This window comes from Lithobates pipiens, unplaced genomic scaffold (genome assembly GCF_037356315.1).
Source record: "Lithobates pipiens isolate NorthernLeopardFrog02 unplaced genomic scaffold, aLitPip1_a1.2 Scaffold_18, whole genome shotgun sequence".
NCBI classification, from domain to species: domain Eukaryota; kingdom Metazoa; phylum Chordata; class Amphibia; order Anura; family Ranidae; genus Lithobates; species Lithobates pipiens.
Window position 1 is genome coordinate 459,638,315 of NW_027507758.1, and position 17,002 is coordinate 459,655,316.

General features: G+C 44.7%; 1 protein-coding gene across 1 annotated transcript in view; it reads left to right on the forward strand.

The window, feature by feature from the left end:
- Nucleotides 1-12,239: 12,239 nt before the first annotated feature.
- Nucleotides 12,240-17,002, forward strand: part of GYG1 (glycogenin 1) — a gene marked incomplete in the record, with an annotated part of 42,930 nt that continues 38,167 nt past the window's right edge. Inside the window, 1 exon segment of the mRNA XM_077488255.1 lies at nucleotides 12,240-12,409. Within this exon segment, the coding sequence (XP_077344381.1) occupies nucleotides 12,403-12,409 (7 nt within the window).

Here is a 17,002-nt window from a genome sequence, read left to right on the forward strand (position 1 = left end):
GTATTTATCTTAGTGAATTGACACATTTTTAGGTATTTATGTGACATCTTTGACAAAATTGCAGTTTTTACTTTAAATTCAATTGACTTTTTTATTATGCAATATTTACAAAAATAAAAAATAAATTATTTTGCATACGATAATTCTTAGTGAATTGACCATTATATCACTTACAATAATCCCATGGCTGGAATGGCAGAGCCAGGCCCATACACATTCTGTATGTAAGAATAATGTACCAGTGCAAACTTTCCACCTGGACTCGGCCAATACTTCTAAAGATATTATTGGTTAAGCTGATAGCTAAGATGTGGATTGCATGCTGTGGATTATTGGACTCTTGGAAGCTGGCCTGAGAAGAAAGGTGAAAAGCTTTGTGTGTGTATGTCAATCACTCAAAGCCTGATGGTATTAACAGAACATGCAGATACCAAAAGCTTATCTATTCCCCTACAGTTTATGGAGTGCTGGTTCCATGACATATGAACCCCTATTCTATTACCAGAAGAAAATAGACACAAAAATGTGATTGTATTATTTTCATTGTAGTTATGCAAATCATTTAAGTAACCGAACACTTTCCTTTGGCCCTTAGCTCACATTGTAGTCTATGTTTTAACTGTATATAAACATCTGGATGAAAAGTCAACATACAGTGATGATATATATATCAGTGCAGAAATATTAAAGTCTATCTAAACCCAAGAACAAAGATTCATAGTGTTGCAAATTGGTGGTTCTCAGAACTTCAGAAGTAGTGGATGCATTAATTTTCTTTTCTTTTTTTCACACTGGTAATCTTGACATTAACACCCTTCCTGTACTAGGGTGACAACTATACTAAGGTTTGTCACCCCTGGACAGGGATTGGGTGAGCCCTTATACACACGGTCGGAGATTCCAATGGAATGTGTCCTATCGGACCGTTTTGTCGGACTGTTTCCGTCGGAATATCCGACGGACCAAGTTTTCCAACTTGCCGGTAAAATTTTCCGACAAAATGCTCCGATCGGACATACTCCGATCATGTGTAGCCTACTCCGACAGACAAAGTGCCACGCATGCTCAGATCAAATTCCTAGAACAAAGCTATTGGCTACTAGCCTGAACGTAGTCCCGTCTAACGAAATAACGTCATTACGTTATGTACAATCGGATTTTCCGACAACTTAGTCCGACCGTGTGTATGCAACATCACTTCCGGACCGCTTCCGGAATTAATCCGTCGGAATTACTCCGACGGATTTGGTAGTCGGAATCTCCGTCCGTGTGTACAAGGGCTTAGAACTACATGAGCAATCGCCAAGCAGTGACCTGTGGACCGCCAATGGTCCACAAGAGAGTTTTGGTGGTCCCCATAGTTTCTGCCGCATATCAACATTGTGGCAGATGTATACTGCCCAATGTTGTTTCCAGAGTTGTTCTCAATGCCTTGATACCCGATACCGCCTCTGTAGTTCCGGCTCCTGTGAAATCAGAGGGAGGCTCCAGGAGTAGTGCACAGAGCCGGAGGTGAAGGAGGGGGCTTTGAATGGCAGCACTAATCACAGACTGAGGGAGCACAAAGCTCAAGTACACAGCTGGATAACAAGGTGAGACCCGATAATGAGTCTGTGTAATGCCCTGTACACACGTTCAGACATTACGACGACAAAATCCGTCAGATTTATTGCGACAGATTTTGGCCTACACACAGTCGCACAAAGTTGTCGGAATCCGATCGTTCAGAACACGGTGATGTAGAACACATACGACAGGACTATAAACGGGCCAGTAGCCAATAGCTTTTGTCTCGTAATTTATTCTGAGCATGTGTGGCACTTTGTCCTTTGGAATTGTCAACACACGATCAGATTTTGTTGTCGGAAAATGTTAGATCCTGCTCTCAAACTTCGTATTTCGGAAATTCCAATGGCAAAAGTCGGATTTTCCGACAACAAGATCCGCACATTTTCTTCAGAAAGTCCGACCGTGTGTACAGGGCATTAGGCAGCAGTGTGATGCAGTGTGCAGTAAGGGAAGAGGGGGGGGGGGAGCAGGGAAGTGTGTGTATAAGGCAGCAGTGTGATCCAGGGGGAGGGGGCAGACAGCCAGAGCATTGTGTGTATAAGGCATGTAAAATACATGCAAGTGGTCCATGTGATTCAAAATTTTAAGTTTAGTGGTCCATGAGGTCTAAAAGGTTGGAGACCACTGGCACTCTTTCCATTACAGGAGGAAGTGTTGTGTAGTCTACAGAAATGGCAGGGAATAATGCTAACCTTTACCAGGCCAGATGCAGAAAGAACAGGAAGTTATCAGCTCACAAGATTTCTGGCTGGGGAAAAAGCAACTCTTATTTTTTTTATTTGTCAAACAGCTATAATGAAACACTCCTGAAATGCGCTTCCGAAGCACCGCAACACAGGAGGTTTTAACCCCTTCTTTGGGGTTAAAAGCACCCTGCTAGCGGTCGAAAAGCGCTGCTTAAACAGCGCTAAAGCGCTACTAAAACGAGCGTCGCTTTAGCACTAATGCAGCTGTGGTCCCAATGTGAAAGGAGTCTATTTCACGCTAGGACCACAGCTGCATTAACGCTAAAGCGACGCTCGTTTTAGCAGCACTTTAGCGCTGTTTAAGTGCCGCTTTTCAACCCCTGGCGGGACGCTTTTAACCCCAAAGAAGGGGTTAAAAATCCCTGTGTTGTGGTGCTTTGGAAGAGCTTTTCAGGCACTTCGAAAGCGCTGCTTATTCATTCCAATGGGCAGGGCAATTTGGGAGCACTAAATACAGTGCTCTCAAACCGCCCCAAAGATGCTGCTTGCAGGACTTTTCGGAAAGTCCCACAAGCGCACCGCCCCAGTGTGATGAATGGGAGGCGGTTTTCAGGCACTTAGCAGAGGCTATTTCCAGCACTAAAGTGCCTGAAAAACACCCCAGTGTGAAAGGGGTCTCAAAGTGGTTGTGAAGTGGTTGTGATGTTGCACGAGAGTCTCAGCTGCCCGGGACTCTCCCTCCTCATTGGCTGAGACAGCAGCGGGTGCCATTGGCTCCTGCTACTGTCAATCACTCAGTGAGCCAAGGAGGAGAGAGATGGAGCAGGGGACAAACTGCGGTTCTGTGTCTGAATGGACACACAGAGCAGCGGCTTGGCTCGGTGCCTCCATAGCAAGCTGCTTGCTGTGGACACCCGGAAAGAGGGAGGGGCCAGGGGCGCTGTAGAGGGACCTGAGAAGAGGAGGATCTGGGCTACTCTGTGCACAAACTACTACACAGAGCAGGTAAGTATAACAAGTTTGTTATTTTTAAATGAAAAACTTTTTTTAATTAATTTAAATAAATTATTATTATTTAAATACAATATTTAAGGGGATCAAACAAGAGAAATTGCATAGAGTTTGCATACACTTAAAGCTGTAAAGAAAAAAAGTGTTAGGCAGCCAATAGACTACTTATTTTATTTTTTTTAAAACAGCAGGTTGAACGTAAAAAATAACCCAATTCCCCCCGTCCACACACTCGATGTGGATAGGGGAATCCTTCCCGCTGAGATATTCTGACAGAGGGGAGTCTTCCCTGCCATCAGAATGCACTGATTGTTTGAAAAAACCCTGACAGGTTAGTTGTGCAGAAATCGATCAGTAGATTAATTCTGTATAACCAGCCTGCCCATATATGGATCGAAATTCAGCCAGACCCTGCTAAACCAGTTGAATTTCAATCCATGTATGGCCAGTTTTAAATGTAAAACTGATTGAAGAGACCGGCAGAATTTCAATGAACATGTGGCTGTCTCTGCATGACAGAAGTTGATCAAACGACATGGTGAAACATTTTCCTCAATCAAGCTTTGCCTCTAGTTCTACTTTAATGAGAATGATGGGCAGGGCTGGCACTACCACTAGGGGAACTAGGCAGCCGCCTAGGGTGCACTGCCGCCTAGGGCGCAGCCACCGTTACTGGTTTCCCTACCGTCGCCAGCTTCCCAACACTATGCTGGCTTCCCTTATAGAGAGCTCAATTCACAAAGCGGTGTCTTACACCCCCCCCTTTCTTGGCCTGCCGGGCTGCATGCTATAAAGGTCTGGCATGGATTGGGGGGACCCCACGCCATTTTTTTACATGATTGTTTTAATGCCAGCAATTATTTTCTATACACTCAGCTAAATTGCTAAACTGAGAAGGCTTTTAAAATGTAAATACAATTGATTAAAACCTCAAATTTATTTGGGATTTTTAAGGCAATATAGAAAGAATTATACTAGATGTATATAAAAAATATTAATTTTATTACAAATACCAAAAAACTTTACAATAACAAAAAAATCCATAAAATAACAATGTTGTGCTGACATATGTATATAGCATAAAATAATACCACATGCGTAAACTTTATGCGACAAAGCAAGCGGCTATTTTTCCTACGCGTTTCGCAAAGTATGTATTAACAGTCTCTTCTTCAGGGAAGCCACTATCTGTGAACACACAACAAGCAATAAATATTTCAAAGAATACACTTAGAAACATAACATAATACATTTAAATCCCAATACTTGAATACTCACATGTTTATTTTTTATGCCATAGAAGGCATTTTTCTCTTATTTTGGCGGCCGTCCCAAAGACGGGAAAAAACGGGCCAAAGGGGAGAAGATTGAACCAATAAATGAAGATGGTGAGGGTCTGCTACTATGTCACCGCACTCAAAGCCCTGGAGTCAAAAAGACTCAACAAAGGATGGAAATAGAAAACTCCTTTACATGTGTCCAATGGCCCAGCAGATGGGGAAACATTACATTGTATGAGCCCCAATCTTGTCTGAGGAACCTAAGGCAAAAAGAACCAAGGAATATTTTAGTCTGACCCCTATCATTGCATTTTTCATAAAGAGAGAGGTTCCTAAATCATAGCTTACCGCCGTATCAAGGTTCCATATTCCTAGAACTATGTTTCCCAGTTTTCCTACCGATGTCATCAGATCTGGAGAATCCAAAGGACATGAGGAGAGTTCCCACCTAAATAGGACTTCTGCCGTCTGCCTTAAATAGCCCCTATTGAGTAGATTGGCGCCAAAAAATCTTCCAATGGGAATGGTGACTCCTCCTACCTATCCACCAGCTCTTTCTGATAGGAGGTTCTTTAAAGAGCTCCTCCTCATTATTAAAAATGCTTTTTTTTTATTGGAGGTCTTACTTAGAGATTACTCCAAATACAAGACCCATTGTTGGTCTAACAGCGGCGTTATTGCCGCTATTTGTCGCACTTCCGGTGCGTCATCTTCTGCCGGAACCGGAAATGACATAATTTGCACCCGGAATCGGAAATTACGTAATTTTCCCCGAGACCGGAAGTGACGCTTTTTTTTTTTTTTTTTTTTACTTCCGGAAGTGGCGGCCTCTCCACAATAGGAAATGACTGTAAACAACAACAGCAGATAGTTTCAACATACATTCTGAAGGGAACAAATGAACAGATGTCGGTGTCGTTCCCAACAAAGACGACACCATCCATCTTTCCGGATTATATCCATCAGGGGAGGAATCAGATAATGAATCATGGATCGCTAAATATATTGCAATCCACTTCGAGGGGCCTATCCCAATCAACTCTTTTAGATGGGCATATGGAAATTAATCCACAAAAATGACCATAAATTCACGGATGAACACCAATTGAATTTGTCCCCTGTAATGTGTCACTAAAGGCAAGAGCTAAAACCACCGACACAGAAATAAATTGGATGAACCCATGATCACCACACAAAGTGGCCGCCAGGAGTAAAGCCAGTGCCCACATAAGTGGCCGAAAAACAGGAAGGGGAAAGAGAAGAGGGTAAAATATAACCCCAACAACCCCTTTCCTAGTAGGGCCACATAAGTGGGCTTACCTGTGCCGGGAGTGCGGTGACCGCAGATCCTATCAAAGAATAAGTCCACTTATAAACATGTGTTTTGAAGCGTCAAGTATTGTTCACATAGTTTAATAAATGAATCTATACAAAAATACAAGTATATATTGTTATTATTTTTAAATTTGAAAAGGAAGAAAGAGAAATAAATAAATCCCAGGAGATCATGCCCAGGAGAGGAGCCCGATTGTCCACCAACCAACTTATTATTCAGTTTTTCCTGAAACATAGCCCTCTAAAAATGGCCTAAAACTCTGTTTCATTAAGCCATTATACATTCATTAAAATGTTGCCTATGAAGATTTTTAAGCATCACACAGTCTGTCACCATGCCACATGCAATTTTAAAGCGTGACATGCTAGGTATCTATTTGCTTGGCATAACATCATCTTTTATATCTTACTGAACAATTAGAATTACATGTGTTTTCGTGCAAATCAAAATCCATTAAAGTGTATTTTTTCCAAAGACATTACATTTGAAAAACCGCTGTGCAAATTTTGTGTGACATAAAACATTTTTTTCTCCCAGGCCTTTGCTTTTAGAAAATATATAACGTTTGGGGGTTCTAAGTAGTTATCTAGTAAAAAAAAAATCTGATTTGTTTACGTCTATGTGAAAAGAAATGGCCTGGACAGCTAGTGGTTAAAAGAAAGTCACAAATGTTGTGTTGTCCCCAGAAAATAAATCTTCCAATGGGGACACAAGTTTTGTTGATGGGGGGGGGGGGGGGGGGCAAGAGATTCCCTTAATTTGCAGGGATAGCCTTTCCCTTCCTGTGTTGGCTATGGGACAGGAAGTGATGGTAAATCTCCCCAATGGGACACAAATGACAAAAAAACACTGACAGGATTTATAACCGTCCCTTACTCTACGCAAAATGAAAAAGGACGTTTTGCCTATAGTTCTAATTTAAAAAGGGAGTCCCGCAAATTTATTTATTTTTTTAAAGTCAGCAGCTACAAATACTGAAGCTGCTGACTTTTAAAATAAGGACACTCATCTGTCCCAGGATCCAGCCATGTCAGCATCCGAGGCCGAACCGCCCCTCGGTCCTCGGATACTGCCGTCGCCATCTTCGGTATGGGAATCAGGAAATGAAGCCTTGCGGCTTCACTCATCGGTTCCCTACTGCGCATGCACGGTAGGGAGACACCGATCCGCGCTGTCTCTGGGACCTGTGTGTTTCCCAATAGACAGCGCGGCGGGACAGGAAAAGGCATAGACTCCCATGGAAGTGGGTGCAAATACCTGTCTTAGACAGGTATCTGCACCCCCCTACCCCTTGAAAGATACCAAATGTGACACCATAGCGGAGGTTCGATTTTTGTGTGAACCTCCGCTTTAACTCTGTCCCTTCTGGTCTCGGCCTCTATAGCTAGTTTTAGCACAATAACTAGCATGGGTTAGAGTCAGGTTAGGCATCCACTTCTGGTAGTTAGTGGTCTTCTTGCATGTCAGATTAGAAACTACTAGGGAGTAGTGATGGACGAACGTTTCGCCCGGCGGTCGTTTCGCGGCGAATTTCCGACATTCGCGGTCCGCACGTTCGAACGCCTTTTTCCGTCGTTCGCCGCGGCGGACTTACGTGTTTAATGTATACAAGAACTTTAACCTTTGGTGACACGTTTATCATGTGATACAGGACAGCCAATTGAGACATGACAGCACATGGACACTTGGACATTCCCCCTAACCTATAAATACACCCGATCCGGTGGCCATTTTACATTCTTTCTTCTGTTACGATAGGGACAGGTTCCTGTGTGGAGTAGGGAGAGATAAACCACTAGCTATTTGGTACACAAAAGTTCTTTTCAGGACTGGTATAGGTGTTAGGTGTTGATAGGTTTGCTGTGCTGCTGATTCTTGCAGCAGCCTGAGTGTCTTTTGTTAGTTTAGAGAAAGGGAAAGGACGGTGTATGCTACAGGGACAGCCAGATTAGTCTTTCATCATCATCATCATCATCATCATCATTAGCTGTTACTATCAAGGTCCACAAAAGAGCTGTTCCAGTAACCACTAATCGTTCTCTTTTTTTGCCAATTTGTATAGGGACAGGAAGGAAGCAGTGTTGTCAGGCAGTGAGGGTAATTTTAAAGACTTGCTGTTATTATTAGTTCCACAAAGGTTCTTTTCAGGACTGGTATCAGTGGTACAGTAATAGGCTTGTACATGTATAATATTCTTTCTTCCAAATATAGAAAGGATATTATACTTGACTGCTGCCCTTCTGCTGCAGTCTGCTAAACATTCACAACTCACTTGTTCCACAAAAGTTCTTATAAGGACTGGTAACTTGGTATAGGGTGCTACGGTACATAGGCTTGAGTGCGGTACAGTCTGCTGTTCTGTAAGGACCGCTATCGGTCCACAATAGATAGGGTTGACGTGCACCACTGCTGACCGCTGCCCTATACTGCAGCAGTCCTTCAGCGGTATAGGGACTGACGTACAGTCTGCTAATCACTAACACACAACCTGCTTGTTCCACAAAAGTTCTTATAAGGACTGGTAACTTGGTATAGGGTGCTACGGTACATAGGCTTGAGTGCGGTACAGTCTGCTGTTCTGTAAGGACCGCTATCGGTCCACAATAGATAGGGTTGACGTGCACCACTGCTGACCGCTGCCCTATACTGCAGCAGTCCTTCAGCGGTATAGGGACTGACGTACAGTCTGCTAAACACTAATACACAACCTGCTTGGTCCACAAAAGTTCTTATAAGGACTGGTAACTTGGTATAGGGTGCTACGGTACATAGGCTTGAGTGCGGTACAGTCTGCTGTTCTGTAAGGACCGCTATCGGTCCACAATAGATAGGGTTGACGTGCACCACTGCTGACCGCTGCCCTATACTGCAGCAGTCCTTCAGCGGTATAGGGACTGACGTACAGTCTGCTAAACACTAATACACAACCTGCTTGGTCCACAAAAGTTCTTATAAGGACTGGTAACTTGGTATAGGGTGCTACGGTACATAGGCTTGAGTGCGGTACAGTCTGCTGTTCTGTAAGGACCGCTATAGGTCCACAATAGATAGGGTTGACGTGCACCACTGCTGACCGCTGCCCTATACTGCAGCAGTCCTTCAGCGGTATAGGGACTGACGTACAGTCTGCTCACTTCCTTGACCCAAAAAAGCACACCGTACTATATGCCCCTACCCTCCTCTTTGAAGAGGTTGAGCGGTGTCATATTTCTACTGGGGCTGCTTATGATATCCCTGTGCTGTGCTGACTTCCTCCTGGGGGTTCTTATTATGAAGGGATCACACTATCCCTGTGCTGTGCTGACTTCCTCCTGGGGGTTCTTATTATGAGGGGATCACACCATCCCTGTGCTGTGCTGACTTCCTCCTGGGGCTGCTTACGGTGCTGCTGTCAGTGCTGTATGTCACGGTGCTGCTGTCAGCGCTGTATGTCACGGTGCTGCTGTCAGCGCTGTATGTCACGGTGCTGCTGTCAGCGCTGTATGTCACGGTGCTGCTGTCAGCGCTGTATGTCACGGTGCTGCTGTCAGCGCTGTATGTCACGGTGCTGCTGTCAGTGCTCTGTATTACGGTGCTGCTGTCAGATGCCTCTATCACGGTGCATGTGTCATTCCGGTATGTCACGCTGCTGGTGATCATCTCCTGCACCCTCTTCTTTGCCTACCCTGGTCCCTGACCTTCCCTCTCCTCCATTGCCTTCATTAGCTCCATAGTCCTGAATTGTTAGAACAATTTCCCAAATAAAATAAAAATGCTTGTAGTTATCGATCCCAAATTCACCTCATACATGTATTATGTCATTGTCCAGATGGTGGGACTACGTTTTACCCCCTAATAATTACCACGTGGCCGCAAATTCGACATGAAGGTTTGCAAAGTTCGCCTCCCATTGAAGTCAATGGGGCCCGCGGCGAACGTTCGGTTTCGCGAACGTTTGGGTCCGTTCGCATTTCGCTTTCGCGAAACGTCCCGTCGGAAGTTCGTCCATCACTACTAGGGAGGGACTAAAGCACAGAGTAGATAGACTGACTCTGAGTTTCAGTACCACACCACAGTTTCCGCATGTGAGAAGCTCTAATCCAGGCTGGTTGGACAAGGGTTGGATGTATATACTATTATTAATCTCTTCTTAGATAAAGCTTGTATTATTTCTATACTGATGTGTATCTATATACTTATGGTTAATGTTATTTGCTGTTTTTTTTTTTTTTTGCTGGTTGCAATAATCCCTCTGCTCCCAATGACTTTGTTTAGATTTCTGGTTAGTTTCCCAGGAAGGGAATCCTGTCTTTTCACATAGGCCCTGTCTTGCGTGGGGCACTCTTAAGCCTCATACACAAGATATGATTGTTGGCAAGGGATTGTCTATTGACAGATTGTTAGTTAGTTTTGACAATTGTTGTCCAACTTTTGACCAACAAATGTTGGATGGCAGGCTAGTAAATTTTTGGCGGACAACGGTTTGACGTCAGATTTTTGTATGGTCAGTTCACAAATCTGTCACGCAAAAGTGTAAAGTACAAACACGCATGCTCGGAATCAATGCTCACCAAATACATAATTAGCAGAAGGGGCCCAAAGGGTGGCACTCAAGAGCTGAAATTCCTCGTAGTATGTCACTACGTTCGTGTTTGTGGCACGACAATTGTGTACCGTTATTATGCAAGACAAGATCCTGGCACACGCCCTTTTGACAAAAATCAGACACTTGGTTGGCCAACAATCGTATCGTGTGTACGAGGCTTTAGTTTTTAGTCACACCAAAACTCATGTTGAAATTGTATGACTTCACTTGAAATCGCATTGATCTCAAAGCCACATGTCAGTGTGACTTCAGGCAAAAATAGGCAAAAATAGTGCAGGAACTACTTTTTCAACTCGGTGCGGCACCACAAAGTTGGCGTTGCACTAATTTGAACAGTTCCACTGCTGACAATAGGATGTGACTTGTCATGCAACTTGGACCTGTCAGATCACCCACACCAGTGTGACTAGGGGCTAAAGCTGGCTACACATTACACAATTTTCCTTAAGATTTACAAAAAAACTATAAAATATGAGGTCAAACCTTTCTTTCAATTTCTTTGCAATCAGGCAGGCCCTTGCACTACACAGTTGAATGTAAATGTAACCACTTGAAGCCCGTGCTATAGCTGAAAGTTGGGACTCAGCTGATCGCAGATCCTGGCCCTTTACCATGTGATCAGCTGTCAGCCAATGATAGCTGATCACGTGACGTATACAGAAGCTGGTAATCTGCTTTTTTTCCCTCACACTGACAGCATGAGGAGAAAACAACAAGCCGATTACCGTCTTCTGTAAAAGTGACATTGGTCTCACAGCGCTGCTAACCAGTGTCCACCAGTGCCACCTACCAGTGCCCATCAGCACTGCTAACCAGTGCCCACCAGTGCCACCTACTAGTGCTCATCAGCACTGCTAACCAGTGCCCATCAGTGCAACCTACCAGTGCCTATCAATGGTGGCAACCAGTGCCTCATCATCAGTGCCACCTATCAGTGTGGCCTATCATTGCCATCTACCAGTGCCTATTAGTGGCCTTCGGTGCTACCTCATGAGTGTACACCAGTGCCCACCCGTGTCGCCTCATCGGTGCCCACCAGTGCTACCTCATCAGTGCCATCTATTAGTGCCCATCAGTGCCTATCAGTGAAGGAGAAAAATTACCTGCTTGCAAAATTGTATAACAAACTATGAAAACTGTTTTTGTTTTTTTCCCGAATTTGCGCCCTTTCTTTGTTTGTTTAGCAAAACATAAAACCCCAGAGATGATTAAATACCACCAAAAGAAAGCTCTATTTGTGTGAAATATATATATATATATATATATATATGTGTGTGTACACTGTAGCATGACTGTGCAATTGCCATTCAAAGACAGCGCTGAAAGCTGATTGGCCTGGGCAGGAAGGGGGTAAAAGTGTCTGCTAAGTAAGTGGTTAAAGGAAATTGAAGAAAGTATAATGTGTGACCAGCTGGTTCTCTCAGGTTTAGTGCAATATTGTGATTGGGGTGAGCCCCCCAAAAGGGCCATACAACACAACAACAATGTGAGGACTTGGTGATCTGATGCTGAGCTCTGTGTAATAAATCATTAGTGAGAAGAGGACTGGTGTACTTGTGCCTTGGTTGCAAAGAACAGCAACTAGAATTTGTGGGCTTTTTATGCCGCCGTCTGTGACAGATTACAAGGGAAGTGTATCTGACAGCATACAATGACACAACGCGTCTATCAGACAAACTGGCTTCTAGGAGTTCCCTTCTGTCATCCCTCCAACACCGCCAACACCTGACACGGCTTCCCCATGTGTTGGAGCGTGTGCCCGCCCTCTGGGGGCCGGTCTGGTGGGCGGGGCCTGGTCACATGGTCACCGCGCTATAAGAGGCAGTTCCTTAGTGTGTGTGTGACCCGCAGCATCTGTACAGCTGGGCTGAGGAGAAGAAAGTCTGGGACCGCGCAGTACACATAGAGCACCGTGTGCAAACACTCCGAGCAGAGATGGCAGGTGTGTGTCCTTCCCTTCTATGACTGACCGCCGCTGGCCTCTCCGGAGACGGAGTGTCGGGGAACTTCCATGGGCGGGCTGCGCACGTTCTGTGCGGGTTCTATGGGGGAGCTCTGACGTGACCTTTCTACATAGCGGGGGTGCGAGCTGACCAGGAGGGTTCTGTGTGTTCCCACCGGGCACCCCGACCCACTCTTCCGCTGACGTCTGTTATTACACACCGAGCATGGCTGCCTTCACTCCGGGGACAGGGTGACAGTCCGACAGGCTCCAGCAGTATTAACGCTTTACTGCACCCCCAGATCATTACTACTTATTACACCCCCCATATCTGTATACATCATTAACCCCTTACTACACCCCCAGCTCATTACTACTTGCTACACCGCCCCCCATATCTGTATACATCATTAACCCCTTATTGCACCCAAGATCATTACTACTTACTACCCCCCCATATCTATATGCATCATTAACCTCTTACTGCACCCTCAGCTCATTACTACTTATTACACACCCCCTAAGCTGTATACATCATTAACCCCTTACTGCACCCCAGTTCATTATTACTTATTACACCCCCTCATTTGTATACATTAACCCTTTACTGTACCCCCAGCTTCATTCCTGCTTGCACCCTCAATCTATATACATCATTAACCCCTTATTGCACCTCAGCTTCATTCATTACTAACTACACACCCAATCTGTATACATTAAGCCCCTTACTGCACCCACAGCTTTATTCCACACCCCAATCTGTGTACATCATTAACCCCTTACTATACCCCAGCTTAATTCATTACTAATTGCACCCCCAAATCTGCATACATCATCCCCTTACTGTACCCCCAGCTTCATTATTACATCATTAATCCCTTACTACACCCCCAACCTGTATGTTAACCCCTTACTACTTCCCTGCTTCATTCCTACTTATTCCCCCCCCCCCCCAGCAATCTGTATACCTCAGCTTCATTCCTTATTAACCCCTTACTGTACCCCAGCTTCAGTCATTACTAGTTGCACCCCATCTGTTTAAGTCATTAGCGCCTTTTCATCCCAGCTCCATGCATTAACTCCTTGCTGCACCCTTAACTTATTTGCTTATTGATTGCCATCTGTTTACATCAACCCCTTACTGCACTCCCCTGCTCCATGCATAACCCATCACTGCACCTGCATATGTACATCATTAACCCATTACTGCATTACCACTTATTGCACCCTCAATCTGTGTACATCATTAACCCCTCATTGCACTTCTACATTGCCATATAGTAATGTTCCTGCACCCTCCATCTCCATGCATTACCTCTACCCCCCCCCCCCCCCCCAAATCTCTAAACATTAACTTATTGCACCACCCTCCCCCCATCTAAACATGTATATCCTTTACTGCACCCTCATCTCCATATACATCATTACCCCTTCCCATCTCCCTAGCCTTATGTCTCCAAAAAATTAACCCAATGTCCATATGCATTAATTCCTCACTACACCCCCATATCTATACATCTTTGACCCTTATTGCCCTTCCATCTGGATATGCATCATTGATCCCTTTCTGCAGCCCATTACTGCCAGGGTCTTCTGATCTCCATAGTTGTTGCTGTAGATCAGTGTGTAAGAAATGAAAGTAGAATGTGGAGCAGTGTGCTGTCAGAGGAGGGACTGGCCAGTGATCTGGAACTAGTTGGAGAGAAGTGACTCAGATCTGATGGTGTTTGGTAAGTCTACATAGATTATGTGCAGGAAGGCACACGTTTGGCTCTAGGCTGTCAGAATGAATTGCATGCTAGGTGTAGGGTGAAGTCATGTATTCAGGAGACTCGGTTTAGAGCGGGTTTCTCAGACGGTTCCTACGGATGAATCTGCTCTCCTATCTGTCAGATGGGCCTGACTTCCATTGACAAGCATTGTAAGGGATTGTCGCTAGATTCACCAGTGCAAGGGAGCTTTTTTTTTTTTCTCTACTGACCTCTAATGTAAGTAAAGTTGTTTGTTTTTTTGTTTTTTTCCAGCTGTTATTAATTTTCATTATTGACCTAAATGCAAAAATGTTTTCAAAAAATTTGGCTTTGGGTATAACAGTTTTAGGGCTATCCGGAGGTCTCAGTATTGAGTTTCAAGGTAAAAAAAAGTTTGTTTGTAAACACAATTTTTGTACTTTAACTCATTGGTGCTCTCTGCTTCTTCAGCCCTTGTGCTGAGGGGCCTCTTCTTGAGTTGGGCTGTGTGCACCCATAGACACTCAGCCACACCCCCCTACCTCAAAACATTTGACTGACACTAGCAGGAGCCAATGGCCCCCTGGCATTGTCTACAGTGAGACCAGGTGGAAAGGAGCAGTGCTACAGACGGACATCCTTGGTTCATGACTCGTGGGGCTTGGGTAAGAGTTGGGGTATTGGCAGGTGTTTTTACCTTGCAGTATTACCCAAAAAGCAAACACTTCATATTGCAGTTTGCCTATCCATTTACAATGACTGCATTTTTTTTCTTTTTTAGACGTTCTTTCCTTATCTGGTGTTTCTAAGGTTGGCTTTGAATTTGATGTATCCTGTGTTCTTGATCATGTTGAAGAGCAGGTTGTTCTAATGTCCCTTTTTAGAATGGAAGCAAACTGAACAATGAGCTTATTGCTTCATTTTGATACCTTGTGTGGGATTGATGCATGCCTTTGCGCATGGGAAGATTATGGGAGGAGGGCTGTGAATGTAAACTTTCCTTGCGACAGCAATAGATGTTTGTCTTATCTATAAGTGCTCATGCACACGGACGTTTTAAAAAAACTGGCTGCAAAGCTAGCTCCGACGCCTGGAAAATCGGCGTTAAAAAAACTCTTTTTTTTAACCGCGTTTTGCATTGGCATTTTTGCGCGTTTTTTAGCGTTAAGTATTGTTTTTAAAGAAACACATCTCTTGGCTATAGCACTCAGAAAACAAAGAAAATATGTTGCGCGTTTGTGTGCGTTTTCCCGTGATTCGCGTTTTTACAGCTCTAGCTCCACGCCAGGGAACACACTGGTCCTGGGTTTTTTTACAGCTTAAAAACGCCTATGCCATTTGCAACTCAAACGCCTAGGTGGGCATGAAGCCATAGACTAAGATGGACAGGCCTTTTTAAAGCGGAGGTCCACCCTAAAATGGACCTCCGCTCATCGGAATCCCCCCCGGCGCCACAATTGGCACCTTTCAGGGGGGAGGGGGGTGCAGTTACCTGGATAATCCAAGTAACTGCACCCACTTCCAGGATAGCTGTCTGCGGAAAGGGGCGTAGATTACGCCCCTTTCCGCAACTGCCCGCCCCTTTGCGCTAGTGCCCCACTGCCTGCTGGGAAACACACAGTTCCCAGAGGCAGCGGGGACCGTCCGGATTGCGCCGCGCGGCTCGCGCATGCGCAGTAGGGAACCGGGAAATGAAGCCGAAAGGCTCCATTTCCTGATTCCCATACCCAAGATGGCGGCGGCAGCACCCGAGTGTCGATCTAGAGATCGGCTTCGGGTGCCGACATCGCGGGCGCGCTGGACAGGTAAGTGTCACCATTTTAAAAGTCAGCAGCTGCAGTATTTGTAGCTGCTGACTTTAAAAAAAAAAAAAAACGGACTCCCGCTTTAAGCTGCAAAAAACGCTCAAAAAAGCGGCTGTAAAAATGTCCGTGTGCATGAGGCCTAAGACCCCAGATCCTCATCTGCCCTTAAAAGCATTTGATCACAGCAAGATTGGGATTTGACATGTATTGCAGAGTTTTACTGCATATGTGTTAACTTAATCTACACTTTAACCCTATCTGCCACACAATATGTGGCCTCTCAGCAGTGGACCTCTATCAATGGGGCCACAAATCATCCACTGCTGAGTGTGCAGCTCTCAACAGATTGTGCTGTCATGGACAACTCTGGGTCTTGTACTAGTGAAATGGTCACTTTCCTATGACCAGATTATGGATTACCTGTATCTGGCTGTTGCCATCCCACGCTCTGAGTGCTTCCATCAGAATACTGCTTCCTCCAGACTAAACATAAATATCGGATATTATAGTTGCCTATTGCAGCTAAGAAAAAAGCAGGGCTAGTTTAGCTGCAAAACTGTAACTTTTCTTGAACAAACTTGCACAGAATATATTTCCGCCCACAGGACAACCCCTCCTTTTAATATTACCCTAACAATACAACCTGTACACAGACATATAATTAACACAACTAAGGAACAGCCAACATAGACTATCAACCTTGTGTTAAACAACTAACCACCTGGACAGTTGGAGATCTCATTCCAGGTCAGACTTGCCAGCATTAAGCTCACATTGTACAATACAGAATCATTATTACAAGTTTAAAAACATTCCCACAGTAATTTGCTAGCAGACTAGGTGAGTTACTTGGCCCAATAGTGATCTCACCTCACTAGTAGACAGCAGGAAACCCAGGGCTTTCCAGATCTCATTAAAGCGGGAGTCCACCGGGACTCCGCGTTTTTTTTTTTTTTTTTTTAAAGCCAGGAGCTACAAATACTGCAGCTGCTGACTTTTAAAATAGTGACACTTACCTGTCCAGCGCGCCCGCGATGTCGGCACCCGAAGCCGATCGC